This window comes from Vanacampus margaritifer, chromosome 15 (assembly GCF_051991255.1).
Source record: "Vanacampus margaritifer isolate UIUO_Vmar chromosome 15, RoL_Vmar_1.0, whole genome shotgun sequence".
NCBI lineage: Eukaryota > Metazoa > Chordata > Actinopteri > Syngnathiformes > Syngnathidae > Vanacampus > Vanacampus margaritifer.
Genome location: NC_135446.1, coordinates 18,188,375 through 18,208,999, shown reverse-complemented (window position 1 = coordinate 18,208,999; position 20,625 = coordinate 18,188,375). Strand labels below are relative to the sequence as shown.

At 41.5% G+C, this 20,625-nt stretch overlaps 1 protein-coding gene across 3 annotated transcripts in view; it reads right to left on the bottom strand.

Moving 5' to 3' along the window:
- Positions 1 to 20,625, bottom strand: part of LOC144035279 (phosphatidylinositol-binding clathrin assembly protein) — a 101,105-nt gene that overhangs the window by 17,711 nt on the left and 62,769 nt on the right. For all 3 annotated transcript variants that reach the window (XM_077544848.1, XM_077544850.1, XM_077544847.1), the window contains 7 exons: positions 17,649 to 20,538; positions 10,326 to 10,468; positions 2,326 to 2,401; positions 2,126 to 2,228; positions 1,250 to 1,343; positions 1,027 to 1,138; positions 733 to 839 (listed from right to left, as the gene is read on the bottom strand). In XM_077544848.1, coding sequence (XP_077400974.1) covers positions 733 to 839; positions 1,027 to 1,138; positions 1,250 to 1,343; positions 2,126 to 2,228; positions 2,326 to 2,401; positions 10,326 to 10,468; positions 17,649 to 17,778 — 765 coding nt within the window. In that variant the 5' untranslated portion in view covers positions 17,779 to 20,538. The remainder of the gene's footprint in view (positions 1 to 732; positions 840 to 1,026; positions 1,139 to 1,249; positions 1,344 to 2,125; positions 2,229 to 2,325; positions 2,402 to 10,325; positions 10,469 to 17,648; positions 20,539 to 20,625) is intronic.

Here is a 20,625-nt window from a genome sequence, read left to right as displayed (position 1 = left end):
TAGGACACAGATAAAGAACATGAGGTCAAGGACTAATAAACTAGTCACCATCGGGGCTTCTACTTCTGACTCACATCACTTCGGTGCACCCTCCAAAGCAGCAGTTACATCTAGAAAAGTAAAAACTTGAGGTCTGATTTAGGTCAAGCATGAACAAGGAAGAACAATGTGATTTCTATAAAGCCAATAAAATGATTTGTCATCCTCTTGTAATTATAGTTACCTTGGTTTTCTAGATTTGAGCATTTTGCTCCATAAATGTAATTCATCTGCAGGCTTTTGTTTTTATTAATGGCCAAATGTCGTCACATACTTTTCACTTAAATTTTCAAGTTGTGAACATCCCTGAAGCAATGAGCAATTTTGTATGGTGCAACTTGAAACAAATCGTCCGTTTACTCATATTTAAATGTGTAGCCGGAGTTCCTTTACATAATTTTTAATCAGCTGTAAATTTTTATTATTTTTTTTTTTTTAAAAAGGGTTATTCTGGAAGCTCCTTGATAGCTAATTAAATCACGACAATGGGATTTGCTTGAGCGGGAGCAAATGTTACGGCGGCTGACTCGCACCGTTCGGAACAAAAGAGAGGCGAAAAGACAAGAGGGATGATTCGCGGGCACTGGGTGACAGAGGGCCGCGAGGGCATCCATCTTTGTCAGGATAAGGGGAGAGAGGGGGGCAATAAAACCAAGCTGTGGATAAACCCGATGCGAGTGTGTTTGTGCATACCTCAGCGACTTTGAGGAACTCTGACAGCTTCGTCATCCTGTAAAGAAACTTCTTGTAGATGTCCAGAGCGTCTTTGCACTGATTCTTCTTCATGTCAAAGTATTTCTCTGCAGCATGGAAAGGGAGGGGGGAAGGGGGATGCAGCCAGAAGAAGAAGAAAAAAAAAATGAAGATGATAAGCGCTGAATGCGTTTGGAAACCTACACCGGTGTCATGGCAACCAGTTGCATACACGCGCCACCTCCGCCAATCTGATGCATCATGTCAGCACTTAAGTTAAAGTGAGTGCGGTACCCAAGAGGTTGATGACCCCTTCGTTGTAAGCAGCAAACAGCCTGATGGAGTCTTTGAAGAGCAGCATGAAGGCAGAGTTGATCACACCATTAGTGAGTTCGTTTGGATTGGCCTGCGGAGGAAAAAGGAGGAAGCAAATGGGTTGAGCGCTGAGTTCCAGGGACACAAGAATTGATATCGTCCAAACATCAGCTCGCAGACACCCACGCTACACATCAAGTACCTGGAAATCCAGCAGAGCGTCCAGCTGGTTCTGAATTATGGGCAGCGTCTTAATCAGCTTTTCCGCGTTCATGGTCCGCATCACGCCGTCGATCCTGCACAATGACAAATGTTTTGGTGCAAATTAGGAAAACTCGCGCAATACAAAGAATGAATACATAATGAGCATCTGCCCAGCGATGCGTGCTTTGCAAACTGATTTGAGATTCAGAAACAAATAAGCTCTGCATTGTTCAAAAGGCTTTTATTATGTCTCATAAAGGACTAGTAGCTCATGTTGAAGCTATTTGTCCACATAAAGACACTGTAAAGTGAAAAAATACATCTAAAATTGGACACACCACAAAGAATAGTGTCCTAATTAAAAAAGGAGGCTGATAATCATGAAAAATGCCAATTGTTAAGTGTCAATCAAATACCACTCAGACTACATAGAAAAATAAATCCTACTTACACTATAGAATTTATTTTATGCTTGCACGTAATAAGCATGTTTGAGTCGCAAAAAAAGTGTCGGGTAGAATATATCTCGCCAGGTCACAGTGGAGACTTTTCATGCCGCAACAACGAGGCACTCTAAAGCAGCCACGTTATCCTTAAGCCCCAGTTCAAATGCTGTCTGTTAAGTCTGACTTAAACACACAAAAATAATTCTCCCTCTTCTGTCTTTTGATGCGCATTCACTCATGGCCAACAACGAGGCGCTCGGAAGCAGCTAAGGCAAAGGACTATCCAAATGGAAGATGTATTTTATCAAGGTGCTTCAACAAGATAAGAAGCAGAGAAACGAGATGGATGGTTTGACTTTTACTCTAGTCTCTAGCTTATGTGAAGCGATGTTGATGGTGGGCTCAAGTCATTTTTTTGCCTTCCCTACCCCCTCTTCATCTTGGTGAAATCCACAGCCACAAGTCTGTAGGACATGGCCTTTTCGTTCAGGTAACGGCTGTATCTTCTAATAAAGGTCGACATGTCATAACCTGGGAAGCAAGGAAGGAAAACAGAGCAAGTGCTCGCCTTGAATTAGGTTGCTTTATTAGCGATGAAACAATAAGATGCGAGCATTTTTGTGAATACCTTGCAGGGCTCCCTTATCCAAGAAGTTGGTGAGGTTAAACAATGTGTTTCTGGAGGCCAGGTACTGGATGAAACGCTGAGAGATGATAAAAAAAAGAGAAGAGACATTTGTTGTGGGATAAGTGATGATAAAAAATATGTTTGAAGCAGTCTCACATCTAGACAGCCAAAAAACCTCAACAAACATTCTTATTCATCTGACAGATATTTGTTTCAATCCACCCGAAAGAGAGATTTGTGGATTTTACCACCTGAAGGCAGGTGCGTTGTATTTAGGAACAAGGAAGACCTTGGCGGCACGGTGGCTGACTGGTTAGCACGTCCGCCTCCCAGTGCTGAGGACGTGAGATCGAGTCCGGGCTTCGGCCTTCCTGGGTGGAGTTTGCATGTTCTCCCCGTGCTTGCGTGGGTTTTCTCCGGGTACTCCGGTTTCCTCCCACATTCCAAAAACATGCATGGCAGGTTGATTGGACACTCCAAATTGTCCATAGGTGTGATTGTGAGTATGATTGTTCGTCTCTGTGTGCCCTGCAATTGACTGGCAAGCAGTTCAGGGTGTACCCCGCCTACTGCCCGAAGCCAGCTGGGATAGGCTCCAGCAACCTCCGCGACCCTTGTGAGGACAAGCGGTAAAGAAAATGGATGGATGGAAGACCTTGGGCTAACTAGAGTGCACACACCTGAAGAGTGAAGAGTAAATGGCTAACACAAATGTTAATTTATTCTTGAGCCACAGATCGATGTTGGGGGGGGGGAGAGGAAAAGTCTCCCTAATATAACACTTGGTTTCAACTTCAAAATAATCCTAGTGAACTTTTTTAACTCCTCCTGCACGGACGGGTCTGTCATGATGTTTGTAATACGTGTACATTGTCTTGGAAATTCTCAGTGGGCTCTACAGTGAGAATCTCCGTCAAGCCCACTTAAAACATTGGGGAGATTTGCCACTTTGCCAGCTCCTGATTTGGCAGCGAACCACGGCCGGATGGAGCGTAGACAAACATTTGCTTACAGACATATGTGTCGTATTGAAGTCTTTTCCAGAGGCATTGGAACTGTTTAAAGAGACATTCATTTCAGTTTTTTCTTCTTTTTTTTTGGGATGCCTGCACATTAATAAGGCTTTGAGGGGAAACAGCACCGATGTGAGGATAGACATTTGTTTTCAAAATGCATAATCATTAATCTTAAGGAGACAATTCCATCATAAATTCCGCCTTGAGCATATAGCGGCAATTTAAACTGCAAAATATTGCCACTGTAATGTGCAGGCATTAATACCAGGCCACTTCATCCAATTTTAGTGCAACTTTCCTGGATGTACATTTTGCAAGGGATGCCAAGTGGCTTTAAAATATTTAAATTTAGACATTTCTAAACTACTCTCTTTGCCTCATCACATCACATGATGAGAGTCTGCCTCACACAGTATGCACGGGATATATAGCCGAAAAAGGAGACCGAAACACGAAAGCAGGGGAATCAGAAGCCCCCTGGGGCCCAATATGATTCACTGCACACTTCTGAGATGCTTCAGGAAAGATCCTGGCTTTAAAAATAAAAAAAAGGTTTGAGGCAAAATATGAGTGAAAGATGCATACAGCTATCGTCTTCATGTGTAGAATATTGTATATATGGTGGAGAATAACCTGATGTATTATTTATGCATTAGGCATCAGGCTTGCCTCAAAAGAAAAGCACAGCATGTGGGCCCAACCATACAAAGTCCAAGTGCATACAAATATTGATAGTTAAATAAGCAAATTGCATCCAATATTCGGTTAAATAGTTTCTTTGGTTAAAGGAGAAACAATGAAGCAAAACAGCAAATATTTTAGGTTCAATTGTGTGAAGCATTGGCAGAAGTAGAGCTAATTACAGGACTTCTACTTAAACTAGAAAGAAATGTGAATACAAAAGAATGCTCCCAAGTAAATTCTGCAAGTAAGGCTTGTTGTAATAGATGACCAGAAGCATTCCGGGGAGGGAAAAGCCATCATTTCATGGAACATTAAACAGTCCGAGAGTCCTGCCACAAATACTGCAGAGGGAGAATGCATTGGGAATTTCATTAAGTCACCACAGCCTCACTATAAACATGATTTAAAATTGCAACAGTTTGGCTCCAACTACGGGAGCTGGTTGGCAGTGACCAAAATTGGAATACAAGCATGTACTGCATGTAATGAGCTGATATGTTCAACGCAAGCCTGTTTTTTGGCTTTAAGATGGTATCTTTGGATAGATAAAAACAAGTCAGTCAGGAACAAAGTGACTGATATGACCTTTGTGCTAATCAACTGCACGTTTGACCCGAGGTGATTGTGGCGACAGTGAAGGCATCACAGCTGATGACCTTCCTTTGTGTAAACTTACTGGTTCTTAACCTTGTTGGAGGTACTGAACCACACACCATGCGCACTTTTTCCCTTCAAATTTCAAATCTGGCTCAATTCACCTTGATTTCACACAGTGCTGTGTTCTTGTATTCCCCATCTCCATGCAGCTTAAGGAAGTGTTCCTTTAGTATTCCTAGATGGCTAGTTGTGCTGGACTAGAATTGCTCAAGTTTGGCGTTGGAAATCATGAAGTTAGGACGCCAACTCCCATCACTCAAACCCGACTCCATATCTGCCCAGGGGCAGCAGATACAATGAAAACATAAGAGGCCCCAGAATTCAACCCTGTGGAACATCATATATTCCATTATACATACGTGTTAATTCTAGGGGTGTCAGGCAATAATTTTTTTAAAAAATTTTAATTAATCGAATTACCTCAATAGTTAACTCACGATTACTCGCAAATTTTATATCTGTTCTAAATATACAATACATTCAGTTTTCATACTCCTGTTAAAATAAGAGTGTCTCCAGGAAAAAAAGAGAAATAAAAAAATAAAATAAGAGTGTAAAAATGTGTAATAGAAATATGACTGCACCTTTTAGTCATTGATACAGTAATTTCATAATTCATAAAATTGAGTTATAATTAAAAAAAGATGTACCGTACTGTAAAAAATGAGTGTGATATTGACTTGTGTCGAGTTCATTTTTCTGCCACTAGATGTAAGACATTGGTGACAATTCAGTGCCTTTTTCCTTTTCATATTAAGAGCTATCTAATATTTAACAAGATGTAACTTGTCAAATTCTGCACACTTATTAAATTGTTAAAATACAACTTGACGTCACCCCAAATGTATGCGTTTACATTTATTACTGCTTAATTTTGACGTGGACGTGTCTGCTACGTTGTGACTGGAATTCCCCTAGTACAAGTAAGGTGCAGTCATTAATGGCGTTAAACAAACTTTAAATTAACTCAAAATTAAGCAATCATTTTGACACCTAGTTCATTCATATTGCACATATTTGTCTGACCACTTTTTTTTGCTCGACAGGGATAAAGGGATATCTGGCATGTGCACCGTGGCCACCTGAAGCCAGTAGAATACAGACAGACTCCGTAAATTGCTGGAATATTAGTCAGTTTTTGCTGAGGATAAAGACTATATGCATGTGAGTAGTGTTACATTGTCTGGCAAAAAGCCATTAAGTCAGGTGGCTCGTGTCAGGATTGTTTTGATCTGTATCGCTCCTCTTATAGAAGGTGCAAGGACACAGAAACAAATGATTTTAATCTGGAACAAAATGGGATTCTGTATGAGCACACCAAGTGCATCTCGTATCAGCCATACCGCTTCGCACGCATTCGCAAAGGGAAAGCAGAATATCCTGATGGCATCAGCAATCACACGTGTCCCTCATCGGTCCCCTCTCATGTCCCCGATGACTTGTGCTCATTTTCTTCTTTGCTCTACCTCTGCTTTTGTTGACAATGCACCTTGTCACCTTTTAATCCCGTTTAATTCAGAGCCTCTGCTGCACCAATACCGGTCCTGAAGAAACATCATCGTCATTGTAATAACATGGGTTTACCTTGTGCTGTAACGTTTTTTTTTTTTTTGAAAACAAATGAAAAGATGAGAACGGCAAGTGTTATTGAAAAGTCAATTCACTGTGGAGAAGTTTTCAGTCTAAAAAGGTCACGGCTGCAAGAGCTTATTTTTCTAGACAAAAACATTGACTCATTGATACAAAAGTCAAAAATGAGGGGGGGGGGGGGCACAGAACTAAATTCACTAAAAAAACAAACAGACAAATAAAGCTAATTACAGGGATGTGATTTGACCAAAGTGAAATTATCTGAAAATTTAGCCGGGGGTCTGGGGGCCGCTGGCACCCAGCTAGGTCCATGGGTTTTCCGTGTTTTTAAGTACTTTCAATGCACTCACATGACAAAGAAATAGACAAAACATCAGCATAAATTTTCAATGTATATTAAACTATCCCATATAAAATGGCAGTTTTAGTCAACTCAAAATCAGTCAAATTCAAAAACATTGGACTGCCTTTGCTTTTAAAAACTATCACTGAGAATATCATCATATCTAACTAATGTACTAAGTTAACACATAAATAATGTTGAAGAGTTCAAATTTCATGAACAAATAATTGTATCATGACCAAATAAAAAAGTAACTCATATTAGAACATACCACAAATGTCTTTGTTATAGCAGAAGATGTTATCTGTCGGAGTCATGTGCATACACAATGAACTACTAAAAAAAACAAAAACAAAAAAAAAACGGAAATTTTAAATTTTTATTTTTGGAGATAAAAAAAGCGGAATTCCGCGAATTAGCGGAAAAATCACGTCCCTGTAATTATAATTTTTCCTCCTTCCATGATCCCAATTGCCAAATTCTTAGCTCCCATCCATTTCTATTTCTAGTAAACTAGAGAGCCACTTGAGGAACAGAGTTCCCTAGAAGAGAGAAAGAAAGAGCAGAACATGGGCTGCAACTGAGGGAGTGGAAAAATAATCTCTCACAGGCATTGTTTGGGGCTTCCTGCTGGACTGTTTTTGATCCATTTTGCTCTATCACACAAAAGGCACAAGCTGATATGGCGAGACAAGGAGCCTCCCCAATTTAAATCCCTATATAACATTTGCCTTACAGTGAACCATTTACATTATTGCAGATATTTTTATTAAAACTTGGGGATTTTCACAGCAAAGTGTCATTACTTCAGTGTTGTCCCGTGAAAACATAAAAGATAGTCACGTAAAGCCTGCCCACAACAACAGAAGCTATTCAATTAAAATAACCAAGTTGCATAGCTCACTCTCGATTTTACAGATTGCCAAGATAGTTGTACGGTCTATTGACCCCAATTCTGTGGTTTCTAATTTTTACGGCCAGATTTCTTTCAGCTGTGACGAAAATGGATGGTCTGGCCATGGGGGGGAGCAGGGACACCTGGCCGCTGAGCTGGCGTCAGCACAACTGTCCCGACAGGCCTGATGAATGCAGGCTGATCAGTACATGCTCTACAACAACGTGCAATGTGCAGTTACTGTAAGTTGCACAGTTCAGAATCTATTAAAAATGTACATAAACAAACAAAAAGTACATAAAACCTGAATAAAAATCCTACCTAGATAAAAGTTTGTAAGCAAATATTTCTACATGATTAAATGCAAATGTGGTGTACCTTAAAGTTAATTACAACTGAACAACATTGTACAAAAAAAAAAAAAGTTTAAGCCTCATAACATAATAATATGCACAGTTTGAACATTCAATTCAGTGGCTTTCAGATTCACTCCGCGAGTTGAGACATAAGCAACTTGTTCTAAATAGACAAACTAAAATCTAAAAAAAATTAATTGGAGATTTCACTCTGAGCAGTAACAAAATAAACATTTTAATTCACTGATTCCTAACCTGGGTTTGATCCAACCCCAGGGGCTCGGCGGAGGTCAAGAAGACACACGCCAAACTCGGAATTTAGTGCGCTTGTTAGTCGTCTTGTGGCTGCTGTGATGGTACTTATTTCTTTATTATTGCAATCCCTTCATACTATGTCGAGCAAAAAAAAAAAGAAAGTGGTCGGGCAAATATGTGCAATATGAATTCACATGTGTAGTAACAGAACGTATGGTGTTCCACAGGGTGCAATTCTGGGGCCTCTGCTGTTTTCATTGTATCGGCTGCCCTCTTAACTCATTCACTCCCAGTCATTTTCACTGAAGTAACCCCCTCCACTCCCGGCTGTTTTACTAGATTTTGACTGATTTTGCAAGGCCCACAGAACATTGTGTTCTATTGTTGTAAAAACCTAAAACCTACCAACAGAAAGATTAGAGTTTCTTCTTTCACCAGTAAAGTATATTTCTATCTGTTTCCGTTTTGCAGCAATTAGCATTAGAATATAGCTAAGTTTCATCATTATTCACAAATCTTTTTAGAACTGTGGGTAAATGAGCTTGTTTGCAACATGGCCCTGGTTGATCTCTTACACTCTGCTGCCACCTGTCGGCTGTTTTTGTAATTACTACCATTGCTTCACTCTTTCACTGCAGTTCAGAGGCTTCATCAAAGCCTTCAGTATGCTCTAGTATAAAAAAACAAATGTATAAATAAGTCTTTGGGACACTTAAAAGATTTAAAATAGAACGTATTTATACGTTTTTGGGAGCAAAAGAGTTAAGAAAACAGCGTTGGTTGTTTTAAAGTGCTACAATTAAGGGATAGTGGGGTTCAATACCTCCAACAAGGTTAGGCTTACTTGGCCAATGAATCAATTTCACCAATTCTAAAGTGACTGGATCGGAACAACCCTATTCAAAAGTTACATTTGACGGCAACAAGTCAGATAACGCAGCCCATTTGGGAACACATCTGAAGAAATCCCTGCAGCTCCACAGTGACCTACTTAGCAGCATTTCGGTTTCAGAAAAATGTTGCACGAATTTGCACAGCTTGTGCAAACATTTAACACAGTCATGTTATGAACTGGTGTCTCTGGATGGTATTTATAGTCTTGACTTCAGTAGCGGCCTAATGATCCGAGTTTAGTATTTGATTAGACCACCAATTGGCGGGGGAGGGGGAACACCTGTTTAAACACGTTATTGATAGAGAAATTAAAAAGGAAGAAGGTTTGACAACCCAAAAACAGAACAAAATCTCACACTAAGTTCTTCCTCTTTTCAGAGAAAGTTGACGCAATAACCGACAAAAGGAGCACTGTTGCTTGTCAACACAAAATCTCGGGAAAAAAAAAATAGGAAACACCAATTCCCTATGCGTCGACTTGCGTGTGTGTGTGAAACATAAAAACAGATACACAATACAGTTTGCGTAAAAATGACAGACGCTGTGCAACCGCTCCTTTTCTTTACTTGCACTAAATACAGCATTTTCTGATTTTCATTCTGGTCTGAAACCACGACAATTTGGTCTTTTAATGACATACTGTCTAACACATGATGGTCATTTTATTTCCCGAAAACATCATCCCAAACATACCTAAGCCTGTTCGGAATATAACTTTTGGACTCAAAAGCTTTGAGATGTCACTCTTTTTAATCAGTTTATGACTTAACTCTTTGACTGCCAAAAACGTTAAATAACGTTTAGTAAAATCCTATGGAGGAGTGCCAAAGACGTTAAAAGACGTTTTTTCAAAACAGAGGTGAAACTAACCATTTTCTATTGTTGATTACTGAAAAACGGAATAAGGTAGAAACAAACTTTTTTTTCTGATGAAAGATGAGAGTCCAATCTTTCATTTGGTAGTATGTGTGTTTCCATAGTCCAAACACGTAATTTTCTGTGGACCTTGAAAGATCAGTCAAAAATGCTTAAATCGGCTGGCACTGGCGACATCCCGTTTCTGAAAACGTCTGGCAGTCAAAGAGTTAATATGTCAAATTTCCAATGTTTGACCCTGAGTCGAAAATGCAGCATTTGTGTGCATCTGTCACCCTTCAATTGACCAACTAACGATGCCAAGTAGTTGACATTAATAAAGACAAGAATGTGCCACTATGCTGTGTAGTAGTTATAAAGTAACAGACTGACTGGTCCTGGTTGTGTGCGTGTGTGTGTTGTGTGTGTGTGTGTGTGTGTGTTGTGTGTCCCACCTCATTGCCATACATCATGAGGTGGTGCGTGGTGATAAGGGCTTTAAAGACGACCACCCAGCTGGAGTTGGCCGTGCGCTCGAACAGCGTGTCCGCCAACTGGGGAATGTTCACGTTCATCTCATTGGTGCAGTGGATCAAATCTGCACACAACAACAAAGAGGTCATGAGGGGAAAAAAAGAAAAAGGTTTGATCGGGAAAAAAACTGGCGAATTGCTTTGGGAAAAGCAGCAGATGTTTTGAAATATCATCAGAATTCATCAAATGGTTATCAAACGTGAACTGTGATGAAAACAAATATCGACATTTTCTTTCATTCCTCTACACTTCAAGATAATTTTCCTCTGGTCCCCGGTGACATCCTTTTGCGCTTCACCACAGACCATTACAAGCAGCCAGTTCCCACACCTGGTAACGACGGAAACAGCTTCTCATTTGACTACCAGAGGATGGCGGCGGGGGGGGGGGGGGGGGGACGTCCCGCTGGATACTTCATCATCATAATCGTCCACATGCCTCATTCGACGCAGCCCATCCTCCCCGTAGCCTTGACTCACTTAACACATAATCACATTGACGGCAAAGTACGAGACGACGCCTCTCCCCCACCTGCCTTGGCGGGGGCTATTTAGCTGATACAAATGAGCCTGGCGTAACACAAAAGGGCATATTGCAGCTCATTTAGAGGATGGAATGACAATCTGAGCGACGCAAATTCTTCACATCGCTAGTGATCGTTCATAAATGGTGGCTTGAGCACACATTAGGGGAAGACGAGCAATTAAAGAAGACATTTGATAAACAATAATGACGGAAGATTTGATTTACTATGGAATGAATTAAATGCAAATAGGGGATTACATACTATTTACAACCTTGTATAAATATGTTTTCTTAACAGTACTTCCAATTTTTTAACCTAATTCTGGTTACTTAATTCTGTCTGTTAGCGAGAGCCACTACATCGTGATAACTTACATCGATGTTTCTGCATTTGGCAATTTATTATTATATTATATTATTAGTATGGGATTTTTTTTTTAATGGGCTTTAGGTGAACTGATTAATACACACACGCACACACGCACGCACGCACATGCTCACCCACATACAAAAAATATATATATATATGTATATATATTTAAAAAAAAAAAAAAAAGAAGAAGAAAAACAAACAAACAAAAAAAAGAAACATTTTTATTTATTTATTTTTTATTTTTAAAAAGGAGAGCAATGATGATGTCAAATCGAATGAACAATACTGAGCTCTCCTGGGAAAAACAAACAAACAAACAGTATTTCCATCAAAATCTGACAAGCTGAAGAGTGAAAAAGGACCACTTGGTACCCAACTCATGAATTTCCCAATGCTTTATGGACGTCTTTTTTTTTCTTCTATCCATCCAGTGTACCGCTGTGTACGGGCCGCCGCTGCTAAACGAATGTAGAGGAAACACTGAGTATTATTTACCGTCTGGAAGTGGGAGGAAAGGCTCATTAGGTCGGCGGGGGATGCTTGTGCACGAGTGCGATCATGTAAAGAGGCTGCATGTGCCGACTTAATCAGGCCGAGTGGAAAGCATGAGATGCCACTGATCCCAGAGATGAACGGGAGATAAGGAGGGAGGAAGTGCAAGGCCAAGTGCGCGGAAAACAAAAGATGACGGAACATGAATGGCGGACAGAAAGAAAGACGAATAAAAGAGGCGAGCAGCTCAATAATAAATACGATCCTTTCCGTCTTGCTACTTCCAGCCCTGCTCTGACCTGGCATTCAAGGTTGGGCGACACATTCAAAGACTGACAGACTGTGATGTCATTCCGCACAGTCACCTACTCTTGTGAGAACCATTGTTATCGCTCATCTTTGACCTCGCTGGCCTTTGATTGAGCCACAATAGACCAGAGACTTCCTGGCACCAAAGTGGCACTTTGTGTGTGTTAGTTGGCCAGAGCTATGCAAGTTCCTCGATCAAATATTAGCTCTTTGACTGCCAAAAACGTTAAATAACGTTTAGTAAAATCCTATGGGGGAGTGCCAAAGACGTTAAAAGACGTTTGTTTCAAAACAGAGGTGAAACTAACCATTTTCTATTGTGGATTACTGAAAAACGGAATAAGGTAGAAACAAACTTTTTTTTCTGATGAAAGATGAGAGTCCAATCTTTTTTTGGTAGTATGTGTGTTTCCATAGTCCAAACACATAATTTTCTATGGACCTTGAAAGATCAGTCAAAATGCTTAAAATCGTCTGGCACCCACGGCATCCCTTTTCTGAAAACGTCTGGCAGTCAAAGAGTTACCTGGTACTACAAACTGACTCAACTCAACTTTATTATTACACCATTTAAATACCAATACAACAAACTGTAAAGTGGCCACAGTATGCGTTTTCCTCTTATGTGTTCTTGTTAAAAGGCGAGCATTCCTACATACACAACAAAACGAGGAGCGTCCGTCTGCGAGAAAAAAAAATTAACACCTGACACCGCCTGCACCTTGTCCGACACTTCATGCCCACTCCTCGGGCAGACTGAAGACAGCGCTTTCCCCAACCCAGTCCTCTTGACACTGAAGAAGTGTGAAGAAGGGTGAGGCTCTGTGACCCTTCTGTGAAGCTGAGAAAACACACTGCAGTTTTTCCTCGCCGACACCAGCACGGCTTCCAAAGCGGTGAAAGAGACTTGACAGATTTCCTGCTGCATCCAATTGCTTCTATCATCACTCACATTTCAGAAGAGAAGCCTTTCCTTTTTCACGGAACGGAACAACAGATGATGGGTGTTAAAATGGGAGCACTTTTTTATTTTATTTTTTTGTCGGGTAACAGGAAATATAGGAATCAAGAAATGAACAAGTAAGAAGCACATAGGCGGGAAAGGCAGAGTGTCACCAGAAGTTTGCCTATTAATAGATTAGCTTGAGCGCTGATGTTTTAATTCCGCCCCGGAGGGCTTGAAAAAAAAGCAACTTCACCTCACAGAAATAAACACAGACTCCCCTTTTGCGTCGAGGGATGTCTCTATACCAATAACTGGAGTCTGCCGGGACCGTCTGCAAACGATACCAACGGACTGCGTCACAGCATCCACCCAGCCTGATGATGCACATAGGTAGAGAACAGCAACCGAAACAAGCCCCCTGAACACAGCTATAAATAACCCCGCCCCCCATATCAGACACACACCAAAACAAAAGCATGTACTTGTATTGTGTGATATTTATGTGGTCACTTGGCAATCCAAGTAGCTTATACTTCCATCTTACTGAAACTGGCATGCAGTCCACAGTGAGAAGTAAACCTCCTTTCCGGCCTGGGAGTCTAAACTGGGCCTATCTTTAGTCAGCAGCCAGGGAGGGGCGAGCCCTGCTCTGTTTGGATAGCATTTGTCTCATCAAGTAAGACTGCCCGCCTTATCAGGACTGCAATCTACACAAAATGGACAGAGCAAATGCTACGACAGTGAACCCTTATTATCACTACCAGGGATGGGCGTAGTACCGATACTGATATGAGTATCGGTATGTCTCTCATAGGACGAGAAACTTAATCATCCTAATGAGAAAGTTTCTCGTTAAAAGAAAGTTTCTTGTTCAAACGGGCAAGTTTTCTCGTTTGAATGAGAACATTTCTCGTTAGGATAAGAAATGTTCTTCACCTGCGAGCGGTAGCTTATTTAGCAGACAAGACTTCAAACGTTAAATGTTTCTCAGAGACAACATATGTCCTGTTATTTTCACTCAGCGATGCGAACCGAAATGTAGCTGTAAGGTCTCCCGTGCTAGCATGCAATGGAGTACTTTCTCATCCCAACGAGAAACGTTTCGTTCAAATAAGAATGTTTCTCGTCCTAATGAGAAACAACATTTTTTCCCCGCCATGTCACATTAGGAGCTCCATAATATTGGGATATTCACAGTTGAGCTTGAAAGTTTACATACCTGTGGGGTATGTAAATTTATGAGCACGAGCACACACTGTATGGCGAGAAAGAGTCCTATTTGACCATAAAATCTAAAATACTGTGGCAATTGTTTTGATATTTTCAGAGGTTGAAGTTGACATGAGTAGAGATGTGCATGTGAATTTTGGTGACGGTTTGTCATTAAGCGGCATTTAGCTTTTGTACATTTACGGTTTGCGCTCACATGTTTACATACCCCAAGGGCATGTAAACTTTCAAACACAACTATACACCTTTCTTTAACTCTTTGACTGCCAGACGTTTTCAGAAAAGGGATGCCGTGGGTGTCAGCGGATTTAAGCATTTTGACTGATCTTTCAAGGTCCACAGAAAATTAAACACACATATTACCAAATGAAAGATTGGACTCTCATCTTTCATCATTTTTCCCCCAAAAAAACAAAAAAAAAATTGGTGAACGCCTTTTAACGTCTTTGGCGCTCCTCCGTAGGATTTTACTAAACGTTATTTAACGTTTTTGGCAGTCAAAGAATTAAAAACGTTTTTTTTTTTTTTTTTTTTTACTCTGTGCATCAAAAGTATTAGTGGTATCGGTACATAGTATCAGTGAATAACGCAAGAGTTGAGTACTCACACTGGTATCGGTCTGAAAATAAAAGAAAAAAGGTGGTATCGGTAACCATAACATCTATGCTAATTTCCCTTAGCCCACCAATGGCGTTTCACATTATATGTTAGCATAACCTCATAGAATTTTGCAACTTTAGTTGAACTTTAAATATTGTGACTGCTATGTGAAAAACACTTACGTCCATTTGTTTTTCTTCGTTTACGTTTTTGGGATGAAACTGAATGCAAATCTTTGACTTCTTTGACTTAAATGTGTTTGAGACATTTGAGAAGGATAAACCTACTTTTAATATGTTGTCTCAAGCGCGTATTAATGACAACGTCGTCAACAAACCGCATTATTGTGATTGTGATCTCCATTCAGGTTCCCTTGCCAACTTAGTCCATTAACACCAGCTAGCTGCCTACGCTGCTGCCATGACAACGGAGTGCTGGCGGAGGGGAAACCAGCCTTGACTTTAAATGTCACAATTCTTCTGTAACCGCTGTGAGATGGCGAAACAACAGTATGAAACAACAATTTAGCTGGTCCTTGGAAGACGGGCCCAAATTGCCCAATGCAGTCTCACCCTGGAAAAACTGCTCCAGAGTCTCATTGACTTTTATGGGGATTAGTTACAGGGTAAGACTTCCGCTGTTGATTAATAATTTGCCAGCCCCAATTTTGTTCCCAGTCCGTCCCTGACCACCAAGATAGTTCCAGCCAACTTTGACTAGCAAAACTTAGATAGTGGTATTACTTAGAGGCAGATTAAGTACGGTAAATCCCCACTTAAGGCTGGCTAATTGAGGTGAACTTGTTGCAAATGTTGATGGGAAGTGGCTTTAAAATGGTTCCTATTTTTCACAAGTGTTGCATGAATGTCACACTTACTGCTGGTTGCTGATGTTGAAAGGGCTCTGGCGGCGACGCAAATATGCCAGGGAGATCATTCCCAGCTTGCTGTCAGACAGATTTTTTAGCCAAGGGAAGAAAAGTTGCATGTTTGTTTGTCTCTGTGAATGGAAGCTAGCGACTACACAAACCTTTCTTTCTTTTTTTTTTTTTTTGTGAAGCATCAAATGCAACCAGCTGCAACGTGTAAGCGGAGCCTAGTTTCATTTCCTCTCACCACATCTGACTTTTCAGGAAAACCACATCCTGCCACTAGTTCCTTAAATGTTCCAGCTCTGTGATAACTCCCCTCGGGTGCCGTCTTCAAACCTCTGCAGTACTTGGCGGAGGTCAATGTTGGCACCGCACTGTGCTCAAGGTGTTTATTGTCAGTGTGGCCCGTTCCCACAGTCACAACAACCACATCCGAGGGAGGTGCAAGTTTGCGCCTTCTCCCTGTTGACGACTGCACTGATGACCTCAATCTGCTTTTCTTTTTTTCTTCTCGCCGGACGCTCTTCGTTTGGCGTGACCGGCAATGGGGTTGACACCGAGGTTGTCACACTCACAGAGAAATCAATAGCACATAATTATTAAGCTGAGCGTGGTATTTTGGCTGCAAAGGTCAGGGCAGGTTCATACAGGATGCTGATCTTTTTGTTGACGAGCTTAAACTACTATTTTCCGAAGACGAACTACAAAAAGCAGTCCTCTGCTCGTCATGTTTATTTAAAAAAAAAAGTTGATGCGGAAATTCAAATATCATCAAGTTATTTTGAAATGTGAAGTTGGCATTTTGTTTTCTTATGGTGTAAATTAAATTATGTTATGAGAGACAAAATTATACAAGGTTTGGTTGAACATTTGGGTGCTTGATAAACAATTTTAAGTTATCTTTTGTTTTATTTGACAACAAGACAAGTGGAATTTTCTACAAACCTGAAACGAGAACTTCAAATGCCTTCATAAGAAATAAATCCACAAAAAGCAACTATTTATTTTCAGTAATATCGTTAAGTTTGCGCTGAATTCAAATTGAGGGGAATTGAGAGTCTCTATGGGGTAGATGACACGGACATCCAACTTCCGGGTTTTACACATCAGCGCCGTTTCCGGCCATGTTCCAACACTCGCACCCCCACCCCTGCGCCCCCCCGCTCATCAGCGGGAGGGCATCTCGGCTATCTGAAATGCTTCGGACCACTGAGACAGACACTACACACTCGCAGCCTCGCATCCGTCGACGGGAACGCGCAACCGAGGGGCACAAAGGCGGAAGCGCAAGTACTGGGACGGGGCCCACACGTCACAAACTGGAAACGGAAACAAAGTTGATGGGTGAAAACCCGGAAGTCCCGCCTCCTCCATGGCATGTAGTCCATTGGAGTTCCCCTCAAAATGTTGGCCAGTACGAGCTTATTGGTGGATACTTTTATTTGTTAGCCAATCAGAGAAGGGGTTCCACAAGAAGCAGCCAAAATGAAAGGGTCAGAACATATATTGAGAAATAATTAAGGTTGCACTGTTTTACTGTACTTTGAAGGTGGTTTTGAGCAGATTTTCTATAGGCAATATCACACAAAAAGGCATTTTTCTAAATTCTTGTCATGGTGTACACGTGTTGAACCAGAGACATAAATTTAGAGAAATCATGTCAGATTGTTGTGTGCCAGTTTTACAGCATAATATGACCGGGAGCGACAAATAAACAACTTGATTTGTATTGTTTTTCTATATGCTCAGATTTTAATCCATAGTGGGTGTGTTGGGGAAATAACCCATTGGAGTGCGTCTTTTCTGGAATTTACATTCTTCTGGGTTTTGAACTTGGCACAACTCTGTGAATGAAAATGAGCTATCATATACATACAAAGTAGAGGAGATGCACTCACAGTCAAGATGTTTCTTCTTGGGTCCGCTCACTTCATGCGTGGTGGCCTTGCACACCGCCTTACATATCGCCGATCCGGTCATGCTGTGCTGAGCTGCAGCGATCCGGTCGGTGATCGATTGGCCAGACATGACGTCTCCTTCTCGGCTCCTCTTTTGTGCCTTTCCCCACTGGTTCAGCTCCAAAAAAGAAAAAAAGAGGAAAAAAAAGAGCACAGCGATCCTATCAGCGGGTCGACTCCCGGCAGGCGTGACACTTGACCGTGACTTCACTGTCAAGTGAACTGAAAAGGCTTTTTTGCTGGTTTTTTTTGTGTGGTAATGTTCTGCTTTCTCTAAATCTACGACACTATTCTGAGCTAGTCTGTGTTAGCTCATGTTTCCGCTGCAATCCTCGATCCAAAAAAGAGTCCCGCTGTGGGATTTGCCAACAGTGGAAATAACTTTGCGGGCATAAATAAACATAGTTTACTGGCCGCTATGTCACATGGACGATGTTATGGTTTCACGCAAGACACCTCATAGGGTAAAATGCGAGCAATCCGTGTGAAATCACAACAAATAGGCGCCCTCTGCAGATCTTTTTTTTTTTTTTTTTTAGTTCCTCCTTCCTCCACGTCAACTTGTTAGCTCGTTAGCTGCTAAAAGTGCGAGTCAACTCCTCCTTCAGGCATAAAAAGTCACACGGAACCGTGAAGGGCATTGCTAGAACTTGTAGAAATCACACCGGGGGGGCTCCAGCGGTGACAGGTGATGTCTCAGTCGGGGAGAGAGGGCGCGAGGGGCGGAGGGTGTTAGCCGAAAAAAAGCTACCGACATTAGCTTGGAAAGAAAGAGTTGAACCGGCGGAAAGGTGAAGTTACAAATGACAAGCGCTGGTGCTCCGTGGCTCGCCTTCGCTTTTTTTTTTCGCGCTGTCCCGGCTATTGCCAATTTCCGTGCCGCAGCGTGGAACGTCTCGACGGGTGGGGGTTGATCTGAGACACGGCAGGAAGGCTGGACGGCTGCTTCTGTCTCCGCCGGACAAAATGGCAGCGTAAAAAAATCAGCTGATCTCACAACCGAGATGCTTTCAGGGACGAAGCACAGCCTCAGAATTTCTACTTTCACGCACAATATGTGGAATTGACAATAAATTAAAAGCGCCACCATTTAATCCTAGCAGACATTACGAGAAAAATCAATATTCTATTAAATATAAGACAAAACGAGTCCAACTAATCTTCACCCAAATAGCAGGTGAAGCTAAATCCCTTTCTTCCGACAGCGCGTAAACGTTTAAAAGACTCTACTAGCATAGCGTGAAGTCCACGGTGAGTTCAGCCATGCACATAATACAGATGATTAAAAAAAAAAATCTATTTGCAATCCATTGCATCACGTCCTTACAACAATACACCGCTGAGCAAACGTCATTCTTTGGTGACGGGGTGCGCACAATTTGGGAGGCGGCATCAAATGGTTGCCCGACTTGCCCATCAGACGCCCCGTGTCCTTGTTTGACTCCGGATCTCACCGAACACAATGTACCGCTGAACTAATTGTGGAGACTTTCACGACGATAAATCGTCGAGAAATAACAAAGGGAATTTTAAGGGCGCGTAAAATATATATAGGCTATATATTCTTTTTGAAATTCTGAATGTAGTCAAATACAACACCGAGTGCATACATTTGAGACAATGACATATTTTCATGTCTTCAATAAAAGCAAATCACAGTATAATTGATAGACAATGCTGACGAGGATCTAATTGAAAGCAGACTTGCAGTCACTTTGACGCCTGCGGGAAATGTAAAGTATTCCCAGGCTTAATGTAATTGGCTGGTAATTGTAATTTAAACACCAAGTGGACATACAGTCCTGATCCTGCGCTTAAGGACTTGCGCAATCCTAACTTGCAGTCTATCGCCATCTTTTGGCGAGAGGTGAAACTCCCAATTGCCATGGCAACTGCATGGATGCTGGCAACCCATGTAACCCCTAGCAACGGGTGCCAAGACTCGAAGCTTCTATTAAAAATGCTTGACCAAAGACCAGTGACCCCTGCATGGTCATTGTGAGAGGGTCGGGGTTTGGGGGTGGGAGTGGAGGTTTAGATGTCAAACACTTGCAGGTGGAATGGCCACAGGTGTCACCCCAACCACAGTAAGAGGTTAACATTATCATGGCAACAACTGATAATGATAGCTTCATGAAGCTTTGCTTCATTATATAAAGCTATAAATACAGTATGTGAAAATGCAGAAGACGAATTTGAAAATAACAGGTGAGGCTGGTTGAAACAATGACAGGGACAAAGAGTTACTACTCATGGCCGACCAATAAGGGTATTTTGTCAATGTTATTACATCCCATGAGCAGTGTTGTGCATTTGTGGTCTTAAATAAAGAAAAAAAAACAATATTTGTAAGTACTCTCCAAATGTTTAAAAGAAGGCAACTAGCTAAACTTTGAATGTGCAACATTGAGCATGTCTGTCATGCAAAAACATTGATTTATGCCAGTGACACTGACTCACCAGGAGCACATTTCACAATTAGGAATGTTTATTCACGTGAAAAGAAAGCTCGCCAGATTGCACTGAGTCACTTCATGAGAATGGGGACCTTCATTTATCAGCATTCAAGCTGAAGAGAAACGTTTTTTTTACCCGCAAACCGCTAAAACTCAAACGAGGGCCGACGACATCTCGGCCAGGGTTTCCGGGTCGATCCCGACGGGGACGGGCTGGCAGCAGCCGACGCAGATGTACCTGAGGACCCACAGGTAGATGATGACCGACAGGACCACGGTCATGGACAGCAGCAGCAAGCTAAGGACGGACTGAGGGCCGGCGCCGATAAACATGACCAGGGAAGACTGCGGGGAGTCATCACCTGCTCTGTGAGCTGGAAACGGAAAATTGTGGTATTGACAAATTTCGACAAAATCTTGTGGTTTCGTTGAACATTTTCAAATACAGAATGAAGCCAGCA